The following is a 17,500-nucleotide window of genomic DNA, read 5'->3' as shown; positions in this document are numbered from 1 at the left end:
GAAAGCAAATGCAAACTGAAATCAACCATTCGATAAAATCGTCAAAACGATATCTTTTTATCTGCCGATTGAAAGAGTCATCTGCCCCTTCAACAGTTGCAAACAAGATTATCAATAACGTTAAGAACGTTCGGGGCTTGTGACTTTGCCAGTGGCTGGCCGAAAAACTGTTCCACGTAATGTCATGCGATTCTGGTAGGTCGTATCGTTCGTTCTTCAATCTCGGTAATCCCTGTTACGATGATACAACCGTTCCAGCGTATTACATAATAATATTGATCTCGGTAGGTAAGCTTACCCAAGAGGGCAGCCTCTAAGTCTCCTAAGATCTCCGTTTCCTTGGGATCAATAAGGTTGAAGCGTTGATTAAGGAGCGTGAGGTGGGCAAACACACAATTGAGGTGAGCGTGCAACCCCAAAAGTGCTACCTCTCTGAAGTGGCAGTGGTAAATGTGTGCCACCACATGGTACAGTAGCCGCAGGATCTTACGCACTATCGATTCGAACGAGCTAGGAAATTCATTTGCTGAAACATCCACGAACAATTAATACAATTACGGTTTTCGTTTGTACATCCTATCTTGCGAAATGACTTGATACCACCAGATGTATCTAACTCCTGACTGCACGTTATTGTGTAAATACAGCCTTGTACTCTACTCTGTTTATTCATTTCTGAGAATGCGTTTTTATAATTTGAAAGAGGCGATTTAAATTCAATGTTTTTGTATTTAAATGCAAAAAAAAAAAAAAAAAAAAATTGCATTGAAATGCAACAAAATTATTTAATCGCAAAAGGTGAAACAAGAAACTTACCATATTTCGTAGGAAATATAGTTTCGTCACTAACGGTGCGTTGTGTAAAAGTCATAACATAATCTATATATTGTGGCGCTGCCACTCTCGTTTTCTTCCCTTTCTCATCAAACCACAGATAAGTTCTGAAACGATAAGAAAGCGAATTACATGAATGCGTAATAACGCCTAGAGGAAATGATAAAAAATTGAGAATAAGTAGACAAATCGAGGCCAAGAGAAAGAATGTCCGATGAATGTCAAATTCCTTCCTTCGTTTTCCTTTATTCTTTCTTTTCAACTCCTTTCCTCAATAAGGGCAAGCGTCACGCTTATTCGTGAATATAACTATCAACGATATTATATAGAAAAATGTCTATACACAGAGCTTAATGAATAAAAATTGTTAACAACTGTGTGGATATAAACTGTTCAAATATTTAAACAATATAAAATATTCGGAATTTCTCACTTTATGAAAATAGTTGTGTACAACTGTAGAATAACTGTGGGTTTGTGGGTAACCACAACAGATCTCTCGGATTAGTTTTATTTTTTTCCAATATCAAGATACGTTCTCGCAAAGTTATCTGTTTTTATTTTTTATCTTTTTTTAATCCGATTCCATTTCTATCATCGATCATGGCTTTAGTTAAAAAAGAAGAAGCTGTCAGCGATAACACGTTTAATTAACTCTGGTTATTCATGGTGATTAATGCGTGGATCATCAATTTGTTGGGCAACATGTATCGCGATCACTATCGTGTACAATACCTAGCACGTGTTCGATGAAATAAAAAAGAGGAAAAATAACTGCATTGGCCGAGTAATAGGAGAAATATTTTAATGAAGCAGTGACTAATTTCACAGAGCAGCGAACTTACAAAGTATGGCAGTGACTTTATAATATTTATGAGAAGAATCTTACTTACATCCACACCCACAATTATTTAAAATTTCACCGTTTAAAATATTATAAAATATTATAATATAACAATAATATATAATATATAAAATATTATATATTATTATTATATTAAAATATAAAATTTAAAATATTATAAAATATTATAATATTTAATTATATAATATTAATTATTAAAATATTATAATTATAAAATATTATAATAATATATAATGTATAATATAATTTAAAATTATATTAAAAATTATATTATAATTTAAAAATATTATAATATAATAATTGTAATAATATATAATATTAAATAATTGTAATATACAATTTTTCAAAATTGATCAAAGATATTGGTATCGATTCGTTCAAAATTGAATGGAATAAAAGTTTACTTGTACTTAACAACTTTTGCTATTAAAAATCGTTCGACAGATGTATGCACATACTATTTATCCCCTCGCTGTAGCATGTCCGAAATCAAGGCCACTGAGAGGCACTTACCTTACTATTAACATTTAATTACATTGTCCCTTTATCTCTCTATCTTTACGCCCTTTCTATCCTTTGCCCCTCCCCCTTTTTTTTTTTATTAAAAATAATGTAAAGCAACAGATTAATTTCTTTAAACACGATTGTCTACGGTCTACGCACCTTAAGCCAGGACCGGTCATATCGGGACAGCCCGTCATCGTGCAGAACTCGGATATCGTTCCGTAAATGAGATTGATGTGATCGAATAGTGCGAGGGTGTGAGAGGCCAGCCATTCGTTGTAGTCCAAACCGGGTGGTAAATCGACCAACATCCTCAAGTCCAGCTCTGGTAGCTGCCTTTCAAGGGCCGCTTCTTCAAGGTACAATTTCGGATCCTCTGTAGTTCCCGCATCCTTCTCCTTTCGTCGGGCTTTTCTACGAACAGCGTGAAATCGCTCGTTTAGTTTCCCTATATCCCATCGACGCGTTATCCGCTACCACTTGCTCAAGTAACAAAGCGTATTATTGCTCAGCGCGAGGGATTCGTGTGTTGGTGTTGATCGATCTAGCCGAGTATCGATTTGAAAATGGGTATATTTACGGGGTTGGATGGCGTCGTATATGGAACAATACTTTGTCGTGGCTGAATGGCCACGTGTCAGGACGAAAACTGTGGCAACGAAAGATTTGTACATGCCAGCACTTGTGTTGTCTCGGAGCAAAATGGATAGACAGATAAGATGAACGTGATGTCCAATTTCAGACACGGAAGTCGAGTGAAGAGATGAGAGAAATGAGAGTGTGATCGGTGTTATCTCAGTTTTCTGTGTTGAAACTACTTTGTCTGTGAAACAGAGTTTCGTCGGTACAATGACTCGCATATATTTCGATACTAAACATGTTAACTGTGTTACGATTCCGTGGAAAAGAATCGCGCAACGATAAATCTCGGCTTTAAAGCTCGAAGTTTCTGCTTTTAAAATGCATCGTTCGTTTTATTCCAAAATGTTTTCACGTTCTCGAAAACGTTACAAAGTGTACGAATTTGAAATTTTTCCCCTTGAACGTTAAAGTTATACAACGAGAATTCAGTTACATTCATTTTCGCCTGATTTTTAAGGGATTATATTGCAAAGGAGGGACAATAATCTTCAAATCCATTGTAGATTCAGTCATAAAAAAGATTGTTTTACATACTACAATTTACAATTTATAGTATCTTTAACAAGAACAGTGTCTTCACCCGTTACACGATGCAAAAATATTTTAGAACAAAAGCAAACGACACATTTTGAAAGTGAAAGCTTCAAATTTTGAAATAAGCAACACAATCCGGTTGCACGATTCTTTTTTTTTTTTTTTTTTACAAAATTATAAGCTTAAATTCTTGGTATTCGAATATTAATCCGAGTCGATGTTTAAGTTGCAGGAAAAATGTTTCGGATATTTCTTTCTCTGTCTGTCCATTCGTTTCATCAAATTCCTGACATAAATCACTCTTTACACTATGATCAGTTTCCCGACCTGTGGCCAGAATGTGGAGTGGTATTGTACAATACACACGTGTAATGCTAAACTTTCGCTACACACAATCAATTTGTTAATTTTAAAGCGAAGTTTGTTTCAGTTGAGGAATTGTTTTCAGAAATAAATTAAATATCATATCCGATATTCGACATTGTCACGTGAACGTATAGCATTATTCGCTCTGTGAATTCGAGGAGGTGATTTGTGTTCGACGTTATTGCGAGAAAATGGGGACGCCGGTTGAAAAATTATGCTTCGGCGTGATAAGAAATAGAACGCGGCGTGTCCGCGGATATGAGAAATGGCTTCGTGACGAAAAATATCGGCTTCATTCATGGAAATGCGAATACAGATAGTTCATTTTCCTGTTTGTTGATTTAGCGACGCGTACCGATATCCATTCTTCGAACGTTTGATTAATAAAATTGCTAACGATGTTGAAATTGTAACGACGTTAGAATAACGAATAGAAGTTATCTGGAAATAAAAATCACCGAGGCTGGTAGAAAATTCACAGATCTGGGAAAGAAACTCGAATGAAAAGCTCGTTCGGTTGGATCTAACAGCGAAATTTTTTATCTTAAATCGATAATCGTCGTACTCACTTCGATTCAGCGCAAAATGAGCGCAAAAACCGCGACAGAACCACGCGTTTCTCGCGATAAAAATTCTTCTAGCGGAAGCTTCTACAGACGAAAACACATTTCGCGAGCCTCTTCAGAGCCAGGAGAAGGCAAACGGAGGAGAAGAGTAGGTGAAGAGGGCCGCAGTTGAAGAATTCGACGTCTCGTTACGAACACCGTCTTCAATCTGTGTTTCGAGCACGCGTTATCGGCGCCGCCGATCGAGAAACTGACAATGAGCGGATTTAGAGCGCGAGAACTGAGAAAACTCGGGAGAGAAGAGGACGATAGAGTCGAGGAGGATCGTTTTTCGAACAATCGACGAACCATACGAGAAACTTTGAGAGATGTTTCTTTTGTGTCTAAAAATATTAGGTTGTGTACTAAGTTCTTAATAATTATATACTTTTATATAAGATCCATTTAGTCAATGATGATATACGCATCATTTTGTTTTATTTATTAGTAAGTGTTAAGTAACATTTTCATTGGTTCAGGGCTTTTGTTCTTTTATAAAGAAAATGTTACGTGTGTGTGTGTGTGTGTATTTATTTATTTATTATTATATATGTATATATAATTTTTATTAATTATCAGGCATTTGTTCTTTTAAAGAAAATGTTACGTGTGTGTGTGTTTATATATTATTATACATGTATATATAATTTTTATTAATTATATATCAATTATTACTTATATATCTGTGTCCTTCTGATACAATATTATGAATATGAATTGATCAACTGTGCAACAAATAACGCAATAGAATTTCAATTACAATTTCAAGTCACAATTAAAGCAAGGTCACTGTATTTTTCAAGTAGAATCAGATCTTTTCTTTCCAAATATTTTCATACTTTTATTAAAACAATACAATTAAATTTCATTTTATAATAGTGGAAATTGAAATTGGATTGTTTAACATGTTTATGGAACTATGTTGCATATTTGCCGCATCACATAAATTACATATAACAATGATGTACGTATGTAATCATATACATATTTATATTTTTTGAATAATGTCGAGATACGAATGAACTCGCACAGCCTAATAATTTTAAAACATACTGTCGATTATGCCGATAAACTTAGAACACCAATAACATCGACTTTGCTTTTACACGACTAAAAAAAAAAAATCATTTGTTAAAAGTGTAAATATCATTCAATATGATTGCGGACCATAATGAGTGACCGTATACAATAATTCGTCGCTTTCTTTTTGAACTGGTCGGTACGATATCACCGGATAGAAATTATTGAGAAGTGATAAATTTATTATTCGTTTCGCCTATTTTGTTTTACTTAGATATACTCAAAATTGAGAAAATTACAATTTTGCAGGGCAAGAGGTTAATTGAATCACATCTTCATCATGATTCGAGATAGAATTTTCTTTACACTGAGCGCATTTAATTATGCAATATCGATTTCATTCTTACGTCATCTTACGTCATCTTTCTAATAACGTAGTCAATTATACATTTTGCTGAAATAACAATAACGATAAGAAAATTATTCGTTATTGCTTGGGAGAATCCTCTATTTCGTTCTCTCTTGGATTTCTCATCAACGTCGTTCTTTCAATTATATTTTTTCACTATTTGTACGTACACCTTTTTTACACGGACTACGTAAATACTTAACAAACAGTTAAGCGAACTGGGAATGTACATTTTAAATGTGGGTACAAGATGACCCACGATTTGATGAAATTTAATCTGCCAGTAGTACGATCAAAATTCAAACTAATTTCACTTGGAAATGCGTGCAACAATCCTGCTCGTCGTGTGAATTTCGTTTAATGGCTGAAAACTCTGTAATTGAAATAGTGGAAAATCCATTTTCACGGCGCGGCCGTAAACGTTACTTGTTTCACGTATATAATCGCGTTTATAACTACGAGCCATTTCTGTATCTCACATATCCGTCCGCACAGAGGACTGCAAATGACACGAATGTCCGTATAATCGACTAACAGTTACTAAGGTCATTAAAGTCAAACACTATAACGTGTTAACGATTCTAAATGTTTAATCTCTCTTGTATACCATGCATCTCTTATGACAAAAAAAAATATTTCAAATAACAAATAACAAATTTCTAACTTTCTACATATACACGTTGCCTCATTTATCTCGCGGGGATAAAAATTTTCCATTATCACAAATTTAACTCGCAGAATATAATATTCACTACAAATACTTCTTTTTTTTAAATAAAATACATGAATATAAAGATATTTAAAATATGGAATAAAATTCGAGGTTGACAAAACTACATTATCATTTTCGCTACCACAAAATCTAAAAAGATAGTTGTAAGTTACAACTGGGAAAAATTATATATATTATCAATAATTCTTTTATATTCTCCAAACTGTAAACTATAGAATTTTCTTCACAACAGAATAGCACGATTAGCTTGAAACATAACTTAAAAATAGAATGAAAGAAAATAGAAAAGAAATTAATTTCCTTCTTAAAGTGTTACCAAATTATGGTCAATGTTGCCAACGTGTTTGGGAGATAATTTTGAACAAGTGTTATATACACCATTCACCTTCGTTTTCAAGATATAAAAAGAAAAATTGTACAAGTCACAGATAATCAGATAGGTACGTTCAAGCTACTTAACTTTTAATGATAACAATTTATTTCAATTATTTTTTACATATATATATACTGATTTATACTGGTTCAAATTGGTTTACACAAATTGTTCAAAATGATCATCTCTTGTCTCTATATGCACGCGTGTAAGCGTGCTTCCATAGATCGTGCATGTTAACTGAATGTTAACATAATATCTATCGATCTATTACGTATTAGATTTTATGCAATCTATTACGTGTATTAGATTTTATGCAATCCCATACAAAAAAATTGTATACATTTCAATGAAATGGGAATAATGCTCTAATTTGACAACTGTCAACAGTTCTGTCTATATCTCAAAAACAAAGAACGGTGCACATAATTCTTTGTATTCTTTATTCAAAATTACCTCCCAAACACATAAATAGAATCTGAGATTAATTTAACATTATTATATATATTTTACATTAATTTAACATTATATATATATATATTGGATTGGCTAATAAGTCCGCACAGTTTTTTTTTTTTAACAAGTAAATGATACAAAATTTTTTTTACATTAAACAACAACTCTATTCAATAAGGTATCGTGCTCAAAAAAATTCTGCTCCTTTACGGCAAAAAATTGATACTGTTCGATATCGTTTATCGGAATCATTCTTCAGGATTTTCCCTCTTGAAGAATTCCGAAGAGAACGAAACAAGTGAAAGTCTGACGGTGCAAGTATCCTAGCTGTAACAATTTCTGACGACTCTCCAATGATCTGTGGATGGACTGGCATTATCGTGACCTCCGTTGCGATTCATTAATTCTGGACTTTTTTTTTTTTTTTTTTTATGAATGACACTGCTCAATTCATCCAGTCGTGTCGACAGTACACGCTCGAATTAATCGCTCGATTCGAAGCAGTTCAAGAAAAAAAAACGCGATGTCTTTCCAATCCTACCAAATTGACAACACAATCTTCTTTTGACAAGTTTGCTTTTAAAGTGCTTTGGACCAGTTCGTCACGCTTACTCCATCTTTTCCGCTCGCATATATTAAAATCCATTTTTCATCGCCTATTATCATACGTATTCAAAAATAGATCGCTTTCCTCGCGTTCCAAACGTGAATCGCATATGATAATGCGTTCAATCAGATTTAAATGTGGTATCCAAACATCGAGTTTACTCACGCATCCGAGTGCTTTTAAATGATTTTCCACGCTTGATTTTGATACGTTCTGAAGAATTTCTGTCACGTCTCGTGTCGTGCACCGACGATTTTCCATCGACTAACGCCTTTATTTCGTCGCTGTCGATCTTCACTGATCTTCTTGAGCGTGGTGCACGTTTAACCTCCCTTGCGCTGGCAACTGGTTCGCGCGGACCGTAACGAGTGACCGAACCGTGTACAATAATTCGTCGCTTTCTTTTACTTTTGAACTCGTCGGTGTAATATCACTGGATAGAAATTATTATATAAGAAATAATAAACTTGTCATTTGTTTTGCCTGGATTTTTAAATATTAAATTAAATATTAATTTAAATTGTTTATATACAATATAAACATAATATATATATATAATATATATTATAATATATACATTATTAATATATATAATATATTACAAATATATAATTATTAATATATATATTATAATATAACATATATGTAATTGTTTATTTATATATAATTTTTTTAAATTAAACATTAATTTAAATTGTTTTTATCTGGACATTTAAATATACTTAAAATTTTAAATATACTTAAAATGTTGCAATTTGGAACAAAAAATTCTCAACGTACGTGACACGTCATTCCAGGAGGTTAACGTTGAAATTTAGTAAACTATTTTTGGCACATGCGTTCTAACAAAGTATCCTTTACTTTTCTCAAATCCAAATTTGGAGATCTTCACCGAATGTATCTTTATCGCATGAACGACGGATTTCAAAATCTGATATTCTTTTCTATTTTTTTTGTACCACCCAAAAGACGAAAAGCATAAGGAAAATTGATATTTAAACTTCAAAATGCTGTCATTTTTTTAATTTTCGAAATTTCGCTGTTTCTGTGGTACATGCGATAGTCATATATTTATACTAATTAAAATGCATTTTGGTGTTTCAGTTTCAAATAGCCAGATGGCCCGGAATCACGTCAGCCATTCGAACCCGTTTTTAAAAACATGCTTTACCCAAGGCTATATAATTTTCACAACTTTCATTAATTTCGTTAAAAAAAAAAAAAAAAAATTGTAAATACTCTTTAAGTATGAATACAACTGTGTACGAAAACTGCATACGAAAATATGATGGTTTCCTTAGAAAAAAATCCCAAAAAATTCGATTTTTACAAGCCCTTTGGATTTTTAAATACCACACGATAGATAATTTTATTTTTCGGCTTCACAGCCATGAAAGTGGACTTGGTTTACATTTCTCTTTTCTTTTTCATTCTCTCTGCTTCTCTCACTCTCGCTCTTCACTCTTCGTATCTGTTATATACTCTACCTACCCCTATACTTTTGTGCTATACTTTAACCAATTTAACACTAACCTACACTATACTTTTATACTATACATAAATACCATATGAATGATTGTTTCTAATGCCGTGTGTCATTTTATTTACGAAACGCTTTCTAATGCTTGCAGATGATACGAAACGAAGTTTGTCGAGGGCAAAGGGTTAAGAAGTTAAAAGACAACGTGCTTATGACGGACTCTTCAGGCGACAGCCTGACGTTGAACGTTAACGGGTTAAGCAGCGGATCTCGAGGCTAGCGCAGAGATTACGCGAGTGAACGTTACGTCCGTATGAAATACGACCCGTTCCGGGAGGTGGCACATCGCGCTCGATTGCAGCCCACCGCAAGCATTAATGCACAAACATCTTACCCGGCGTTCATCTCGGCTCAGGGTTACAGCCTGGCCTACTTCAATAACGAAATCCACCTCTACGATTCTATCATTCTATCGAGGATCATAGCTCCGCTCGTTATTTGTCGAGTAGCGCGCGAAAAATCCCGATCGGAGCCAACGCTCACGTATTCGGTTAATTACTACTGAGACAAGACAGAAAAACTTTGCGACCGGTTGGCGGGATCGATCGAGAGAAACCCTCGAAACCCTACGCTCTGTTTCTCCCCGCGTGTCAGACGTGATTCGTATCAGGAATAACTTCTCGAATACGTAGTAACGCGATCCTTTTTTTTCTTTCAATGTCGTTTCTTTTATTTTTTTTTTTTCGTAAGAAAATTAGAATTGGTGATGCACACTATCGTATCGCATAAATAATTGGACACTTAGTGCAATTTCATTAAAAGGTCGATATTTTTCGACAGTTATGATGGACGAGCATTTTTTTCTGTCAATTTTTTCATGTTCTCGAGTTTCACATTTCGATATTTGATGCTTCGCAAATATCTGTACGTGTGGTACTTTTTAATGTAGTTTGAAACAAATATTTCGATCAGGTTCTAAAAATTCGACGATGAACTGGCGTATTCAAAGTCACTCTACAGTGTCTTCAGCCACTGATATTATAATAATATTTATAATTATAACAATATTTATCATAATATTATAATTATAACAATATTTATCATAATATTATAATTATTACAATTGATTGTCCCTTTTATCAACATCTATTAATTGTACATGTTGAGATTAAATTAAAGAGATTCATTTGAATTGTATTTTATATCGTAATAACAGTAATTTTCTACAAGAGCACATAGAGATTTTTTTTATGGCAAATTTAACGTAAAAACGATTAGTATAATGTTTCTGATGCTAGAACTAAGTTTTCATTTAAAAGTTGAAAACTGTACGATTTGATACACTTTTTACGTTTTGTATTGAAAGGCCGGGACACCTTTTTCTCATATGTAAAAAAATCGTTAATCACCAAGATAACATTATCTCTAAATTAATACAAGGTTTCAACAGAGTGTTATGTATTTTTATCAGCAGACCTGCGCGTCGCAGCGCAAGAAACGGCGAGTTTTCAGTAATATCTACGGCCTTGTTTTTCTTTGTCGTGCGACTAAGCGAGCTTTCAAAACAGCTTACTCAGCTTGCAGCTGGTAGAACGCCTCGAATATTCGCGCATTTTGAAATCCCTGCGATAACAAATATTTCCAACACGGGCGAAACGTGCCAACGACGAGTAAAATGCAAAAGTGTTGTTCAAACGAATCGACGATGAATATAAAATATTTTAATTCGCATTGATTGCGTTTCGCCGACGTAAATCCGACGCGAGACTACGCAGAATGCCGATAGCACGTTCTCGTTAGTGTTCCATTAAACTGAAAAGCATCGATTACCGCACAAGTAGCAATCCCGACGCATGGTTTGGCGACGCGTTTTCCTACGTTGTGTCTTTGATTATAGGGCACGTGGCACGTGATTCGCCTGAAATTACATTCCATTGATTTCAGTGTGAATAACGACTAATTATCGAGCTTGGCGTTAATAGCGCGGCGTTATTCGACGCTGGTCATTTCGAATGATCTATTGATACGTTATCAAACGTCTGATTTATGAGAGAGCGAAATAACCGACGATTGAAGAATATCCTTCCACGCAACGCGATAAATAAATAACCGAACGCGAATGGAAGGTGATCGAGAAACAAGACAACGAATCTTGCCGCTTGTGGCAATTTGTAACATAAATAAACACGATAAGCAATCGATTTTATTGGCATGAAATAATTCGCAAAAATAATTCACGAATAAGAGACAATAAACCCCGTCTCCTCGTTTCGGTTACTCGAAGAAGAATGGCGAGACGTTTCAGGTCTACGCTTCTCGCAAGAAGAGAATGGGGTTTCATTAACGCGCATTTTGAACGCGTAATTATATTTCGAGCGTTTATTATGCGCGGAGGAAAAAAGGCGAGGGCGGAAGCTCGCCGCAAACTATCCCGCGGACGATGTCTCTTGATTTCTATATAACCCCGATTACAAATGGATTGTTACCACGTGCCGCTTGAAAATCAGCACCGGCGTAATACGCCACGCGTTATTGTTTTCATCCGCGTCGATTTTTATCACCGATGAAAAGTATTTTTTTTTTTATAAATTTAAAAGTATTTTAATACGATATTAAAAATTATAAATTGAAAAAAGTATTCTTTCATAAATTTAAAAGTATTTTAATGCGACATTAAAAATTATAAATTATAAAAAGTATTCTTTTATAAATTTAAAAGTATTTTAATACGATAATAAAAATTATAAATTATAAAAAGTATTCTTTTATAAATTTAAAAATATATTAAAAATTATAAATTATAAAAAAATATTCTTTTATAAATTTAAAAGTATTTTAATATAATATTAAAAATTAATATAAAATTAAAAGTATTTTAATATAATATTAAATTATAAAAAGTATTCTTTTATAAATTTAAAAGTATATTAAAAATTATAAATTATAAAAAAATATTCCTTTATAAATTTAAAAGTATTTTAATATAATATTAAAAATTATAAATTATAAAAAGTATTCTTTTATAAATTTAAAAGTATATTAAAAATTATAAATTGAAAAAAGTATTCTTTTATAAATTTGAAAGTATTTTAATACAATATTAAAAATTATAAATTATAAAAAGTATTCTTTTATAAATTTGCTCAAAAAAAAAAAAAAAAAAAAAAAAAAAAAAAAAAAAAAAAGAAAACAAAAAAAAAAGAAAAAAAGAAAAGCAATTTCATTGCCGGGACGAAGGACAATATTATGTTGGCCTAAATGCACTTTGTTGTAAAGGCCGCTCTGTGCCGCTATTTTCCCCGAGCAGTTCCTCCTGCTATACCCATCCTATCGCCTCCCATGGCGAATTTTGGAACACATTCAAGCTCATTAGCCTGGTATCGCTAATACTGCCGGCAATATGTCCCTATAAAGCCACCGCATTCGCGTCGATTTCCCTCCTTGATAGCTACGCGTAATGAAGATATCAAGTGGCGAAAGATCAACAGCAATATAATATATTCCAAGTACATGCGTGTAATATGGCGCCCCTTGAAATCCGCGGCCAAGGTTAAAATTCTACTGTGGAGTTACGATAAAAAAAGCCTTTGGAAATGAGACAAAGATCCGCCACAGAGTACACGTGTAGCTGTGTACACGTAAAATGTAGTTTGCAATAACAATTGCATTGTCTACCGACAAGAACATTCTACTATGTTAATTCAAATAGACGTATCTGATGAAAAGACTTTCGACTTTAAGAAGAACACATCCGTGATACAAGATTTTCTTACGATATTCTTATAATGTGCACGTGATTTTATAATTTATTTATAATTTTATAATTTCCTTACAATATGCATATACATAGAGAAACTATTTTTACCCGATTTAACCTCTTGCGTCGAGAATTTTTTCTCCCAAAATTACAATATTTTCTCAGTTTTAAATATATTTAAATATAACCCTTATTTAAGTATAATATATTAAATTAGTATACTATATTAAATATATATATATTAAGTATAATATATTAAATATATTTAAGTATAACCCGTATTTAAGTATCATATATTAAATAAATTTAAGTATAAGACGATTTAACCTCTTGTGTCGAGAATTTTTTGTCCCAAAAGTACAATATTTTCTCAGTTTTAAATATATTTAAGTATAACCCTTATTTAAGTATAATATATTAAAAATAATATATTAAATATATTTAAGTATAAGACGATTTAACCTCTTGTGTCGAGAATTTTTTGTCCCAAAATTAAAATATTTTCTCAGTTTCAAATATATATTTAAGTATAAAATATTAAATATATATTAAATTAGTATACTATATTAAATATATATATATATATTAAGTATAATATATTAAATATATTTAAGTATAACCCGTATCATATATTAAATATATTTAAGTATAAGACAAAAATTCTCAATAATTTCTATTCAGTGTCGCTCGTTATGGTCCGCAATCAGTTGCCGGCGAAAGTGGTTTAAAGCAAAAGTTGCAAACACGCAGTCCAATATCCGGGATTAGATCGTACTTCCCGACACCCTCGAATAAATATCTCTTGAGAGGAATTACGTCTGACAATCGCGGGGAAACGTTTTCGTTTAGAAGTAAACTAAATAGGAGGCTGAAAACGAGGTACAGGAATGTAAATTCGCGGCCGACGGTTTTGCCGACAATCGCCGAGAGAGCCGAGCGAGCTTGTTACGAAATGTTTCGGCGCACTCGCGAGAAGAGGCCGGCCGCAAGTGCATCGCCTCTTCTCCTGTCCGCTCGGATGTCTCGTAATTAGCAAGTTTCCATCCGGCAGCCGTGGAAATTTCGCGGCGTTTCCCGACCTAAACCGAAAAATCGGAACCCGCCGTCTAATCTATGCGTTGTATAAATGCAAATCGTTCTAACGTTCACTGAATTTCAAATCCCGACGCCGCGTATTATTTATTACGTTAATTTCAATAATTATTTTTAACATAAATTCTTTCAATAAATAAAAACAGTCAATTGTATTTGAATGTGGATTTAATCCAATTTTCAAAATTTACATTACCATTTCTCAATATCATTTCTTTTTTTTTAGATTATTATTTTTAATTTTTGATATTGAAATTCCTATAATTTTATACTTAAAATATATAAATTTTTATTATATACCAAATATAATTTTATTACTTATATTTATAATATTATTTACATTAATTATAGAATGAGTAATAGGATATTTATTTGGAATATTTGATGGAAACATATTTTGGTTCAAGAGTATATGTGCCAGCCCTAATCACGACTGAAAGAAATTTGAAACTCACGTTTGACGTAACGCAAAAAACTGAATTCAATTTAATTCGTCCGAACTGAACTGCACCTCAGTTCAATATCGTTTCATCTGATTAATAGCGACTTGGAAGTTGTACATACTATTTGTAAGAGGAAGAATTGTAATTTTGTCTTCGCAATTTACAATTTACGTTATCTAGTCATTTTGAATCTAGTTTCAATACGACGCTTGATCATTCTCTGCCTCGAGCCGCGTTTAATTATAATTTGTATTATGTATAGCATTCGAATTAGATACTTAGATACGGATCAACTGTGCTGCAAATTGCAAACCAAGGTCGGTTGAAATCTTGCCAAAATGACAAAGTACACGTTCAACCATCGAACGATAACATCCGAGTAATTTAATTAATTTTCAGTAAAACGAAGTCTCGGGGCAGCTTGCCTCTAATCCATATTTAACTAAATTAAAATTGTCGCCATGTTAGAACTTAGATCGATCATCAATGGCTTCCAAACTGCTTCGTGTGGCGCGAACAAAAACTGACGAGCTAATTCCGAGAAGCGACGAGAAACGAATAATTATAATACAGAATATTTCATTCAATTCATCGAGATCAGAATCGTTTTCAAAACCGTAGATCTCGTTAAAACCGAAGGCGCCAATTTTTTTTTAACGCGTCGCGGAATAAATTCTTAACAGAGCCGCGCGGGGAAATGGCGCGGTGCATTTTTAATTGCAGCCTGCGATTCGTTTATCAACGTCACGGCGAGACGTGAGTTGACCGTCTGAATGAAAACGATGCTACCTTTTAATTAGGACCGACAGTTTTTACCATTCGATGAAGATGTTATTACGCGCTAGAATCTCGAGATATCCCGCGAATTTCAGGCATATTTCAAAACGTAGTTTCGCGACTGTGTTTAAACCAAGTATTTCATCAAAATTTTTCGCAGATAAAAGACTTGCGTGGATTCTAAACTGCTTTTTTTTAGTCGTGTTCGTGTGCAAGCATTTCTGTGTACAATTCTGGCGACTTGATACCCAAAAAAAAACAATCTATTTTGGTATATTTTTGGTTTCATAATAATTATACCAAAGTACTATAAATATAATATTATATTTATAATATAAATATAATATATTGTAAATATGATATATTTATAATAATTTAAATTATTATAAATATAATAATTTGGTATATTTTTGGTTTTATAATAATTATACAAAATTATTATAAATATAATTTATAATATATCATGTTATATTTAAATTAATTATATTTATAATGTATTATATTTATATAATTTATATAATATTATATTTATATAATATAATACATTATAAATATATTATTTATAATATTATTTTAGTATAATTATTATAAAACCAAAAATATACCAATTATTATATTTATAATAATTATTCCAAATTATTATAGATATAATTTATAATATATTATGTTATATGTACAATAATTATATTTATAATGTATATAATGTATTATATTATATTTATATTATAAATATAATGTTACATCACATTTATAATATATTATATTTATATTATAATAATTTGAATTATTATAAATATGATAATTTGGTATATCTTTAGTTTTGGTATATTTTAATAGCTAAACCAGTCGCTGCTTCCAATTAACTCGGGTCGAATTATACGTTATTACAGAAAATAAATTCGAAAATATTCTTTCACGCTCGAGAGTTTGGAACGAAGACAAAGAGACGTTGAAACAACAAAGCGTCACTAATTGACTCACAGGCCCATCGATACCACGGTCAACCCGTGTTTCCACCGGTTGTAATCGCGCTTCACGAGGCAACGATCGCGCCGATCACATTGTGCATAGAACATTACGTCTTTAATCGACTGGCACCGGTCGGCTAATCAGATTAACGAATTATCGGATTTGTAGCGAATGGTCTTTACGAATGGCTCATTCAATTCGCTTTTAATCTATCACTCGAGTCCTTGGTCGGACATTTTCCTGTTCCCGTTTCCTTCGTTCCTCCTCTCAACCAAGGACAAATGAAGCTTCTCTCCGAACCGAAGGCTAATTGATTGAAGCTCCTTTATTTCGGCCGCATTCTCCATCCCCGATCAATGACACGAGTTTTCTTTTTTCTATTTTCTTTTTTTTTCTTTTTTTTTTAACGCTCGAGACTTACAGACTGACTCTGCTCGTCTCCTACGAAAGCGCGAAATTAATCGATTCGTTTCGTTGGAAATTGCAAGAAACCGAACAAGTAGCCGATTCATTTTTCCGTCGGTCTTCCGATGTTGCATGTTTTTCTAGGCCATCGGATTTCAGGTCAACCGACCCGGAGTGGTTTATTCGATTTCTATGTTTTCGGGATGTGCTGCAGACCTTGAAAGCTGCGGTGAATTTGACTAATGGTACTTCACTGTTTGAGACAGGTTTCGACAGCGGGCTCGATGTGGATTTCGACCAGAGTCTTTTCAAAGGAAATTAGAACGAAGTAATACTGATGTTATATACACGGTTATTCAATATACGTGTTCAAATCACTAATAACAAATTATGAATGTTTTTTTTTTTTTTTTTTTTTTTTTTTTTTTTCAGGGAATTCCAATTTTAAAAAAAAAAAAAAAAAAAAATTGATCAGAGATAATTTATAAGAGGAAAATCTTTGATGTAATATTCGTAGAACCGGAGGGACACATTGCGGTGTGCTCTTGGGGAAACAAATTAGATAGCAGCGTGTGTAACTCAAAAAAAAAAAAGAAAACAAAAAAAAAAAGAAAAAAAGAAAAGCAATT

General features: G+C 32.7%; 1 protein-coding gene across 2 annotated transcripts in view; it reads right to left on the bottom strand.

Moving 5' to 3' along the window:
* Positions 1-17,500, bottom strand: part of LOC122536213 (MOB kinase activator-like 2) — a 23,382-nt gene that overhangs the window by 596 nt on the left and 5,286 nt on the right. For both annotated transcript variants that reach the window (XR_006308358.1, XM_043668392.1), the window contains exons 2-4: positions 2,363-2,617; positions 817-941; positions 299-526 (exon numbers count right to left, since the gene is read on the bottom strand). Coding sequence is in view for 1 of the 2 variants with exons in the window: in XM_043668392.1 (XP_043524327.1) it covers positions 299-526; positions 817-941; positions 2,363-2,617 (608 nt within the window). In the remaining variant the exon portion in view is untranslated. The remainder of the gene's footprint in view (positions 1-298; positions 527-816; positions 942-2,362; positions 2,618-17,500) is intronic.

This window comes from Frieseomelitta varia, unplaced genomic scaffold (genome assembly GCF_011392965.1).
Source record: "Frieseomelitta varia isolate USP_RPSP 00005682 unplaced genomic scaffold, Fvar_1.2 scaffold_814, whole genome shotgun sequence".
Classification (NCBI taxonomy): domain Eukaryota; kingdom Metazoa; phylum Arthropoda; class Insecta; order Hymenoptera; family Apidae; genus Frieseomelitta; species Frieseomelitta varia.
This window is presented reverse-complemented; position numbering and strand designations above follow the sequence as displayed.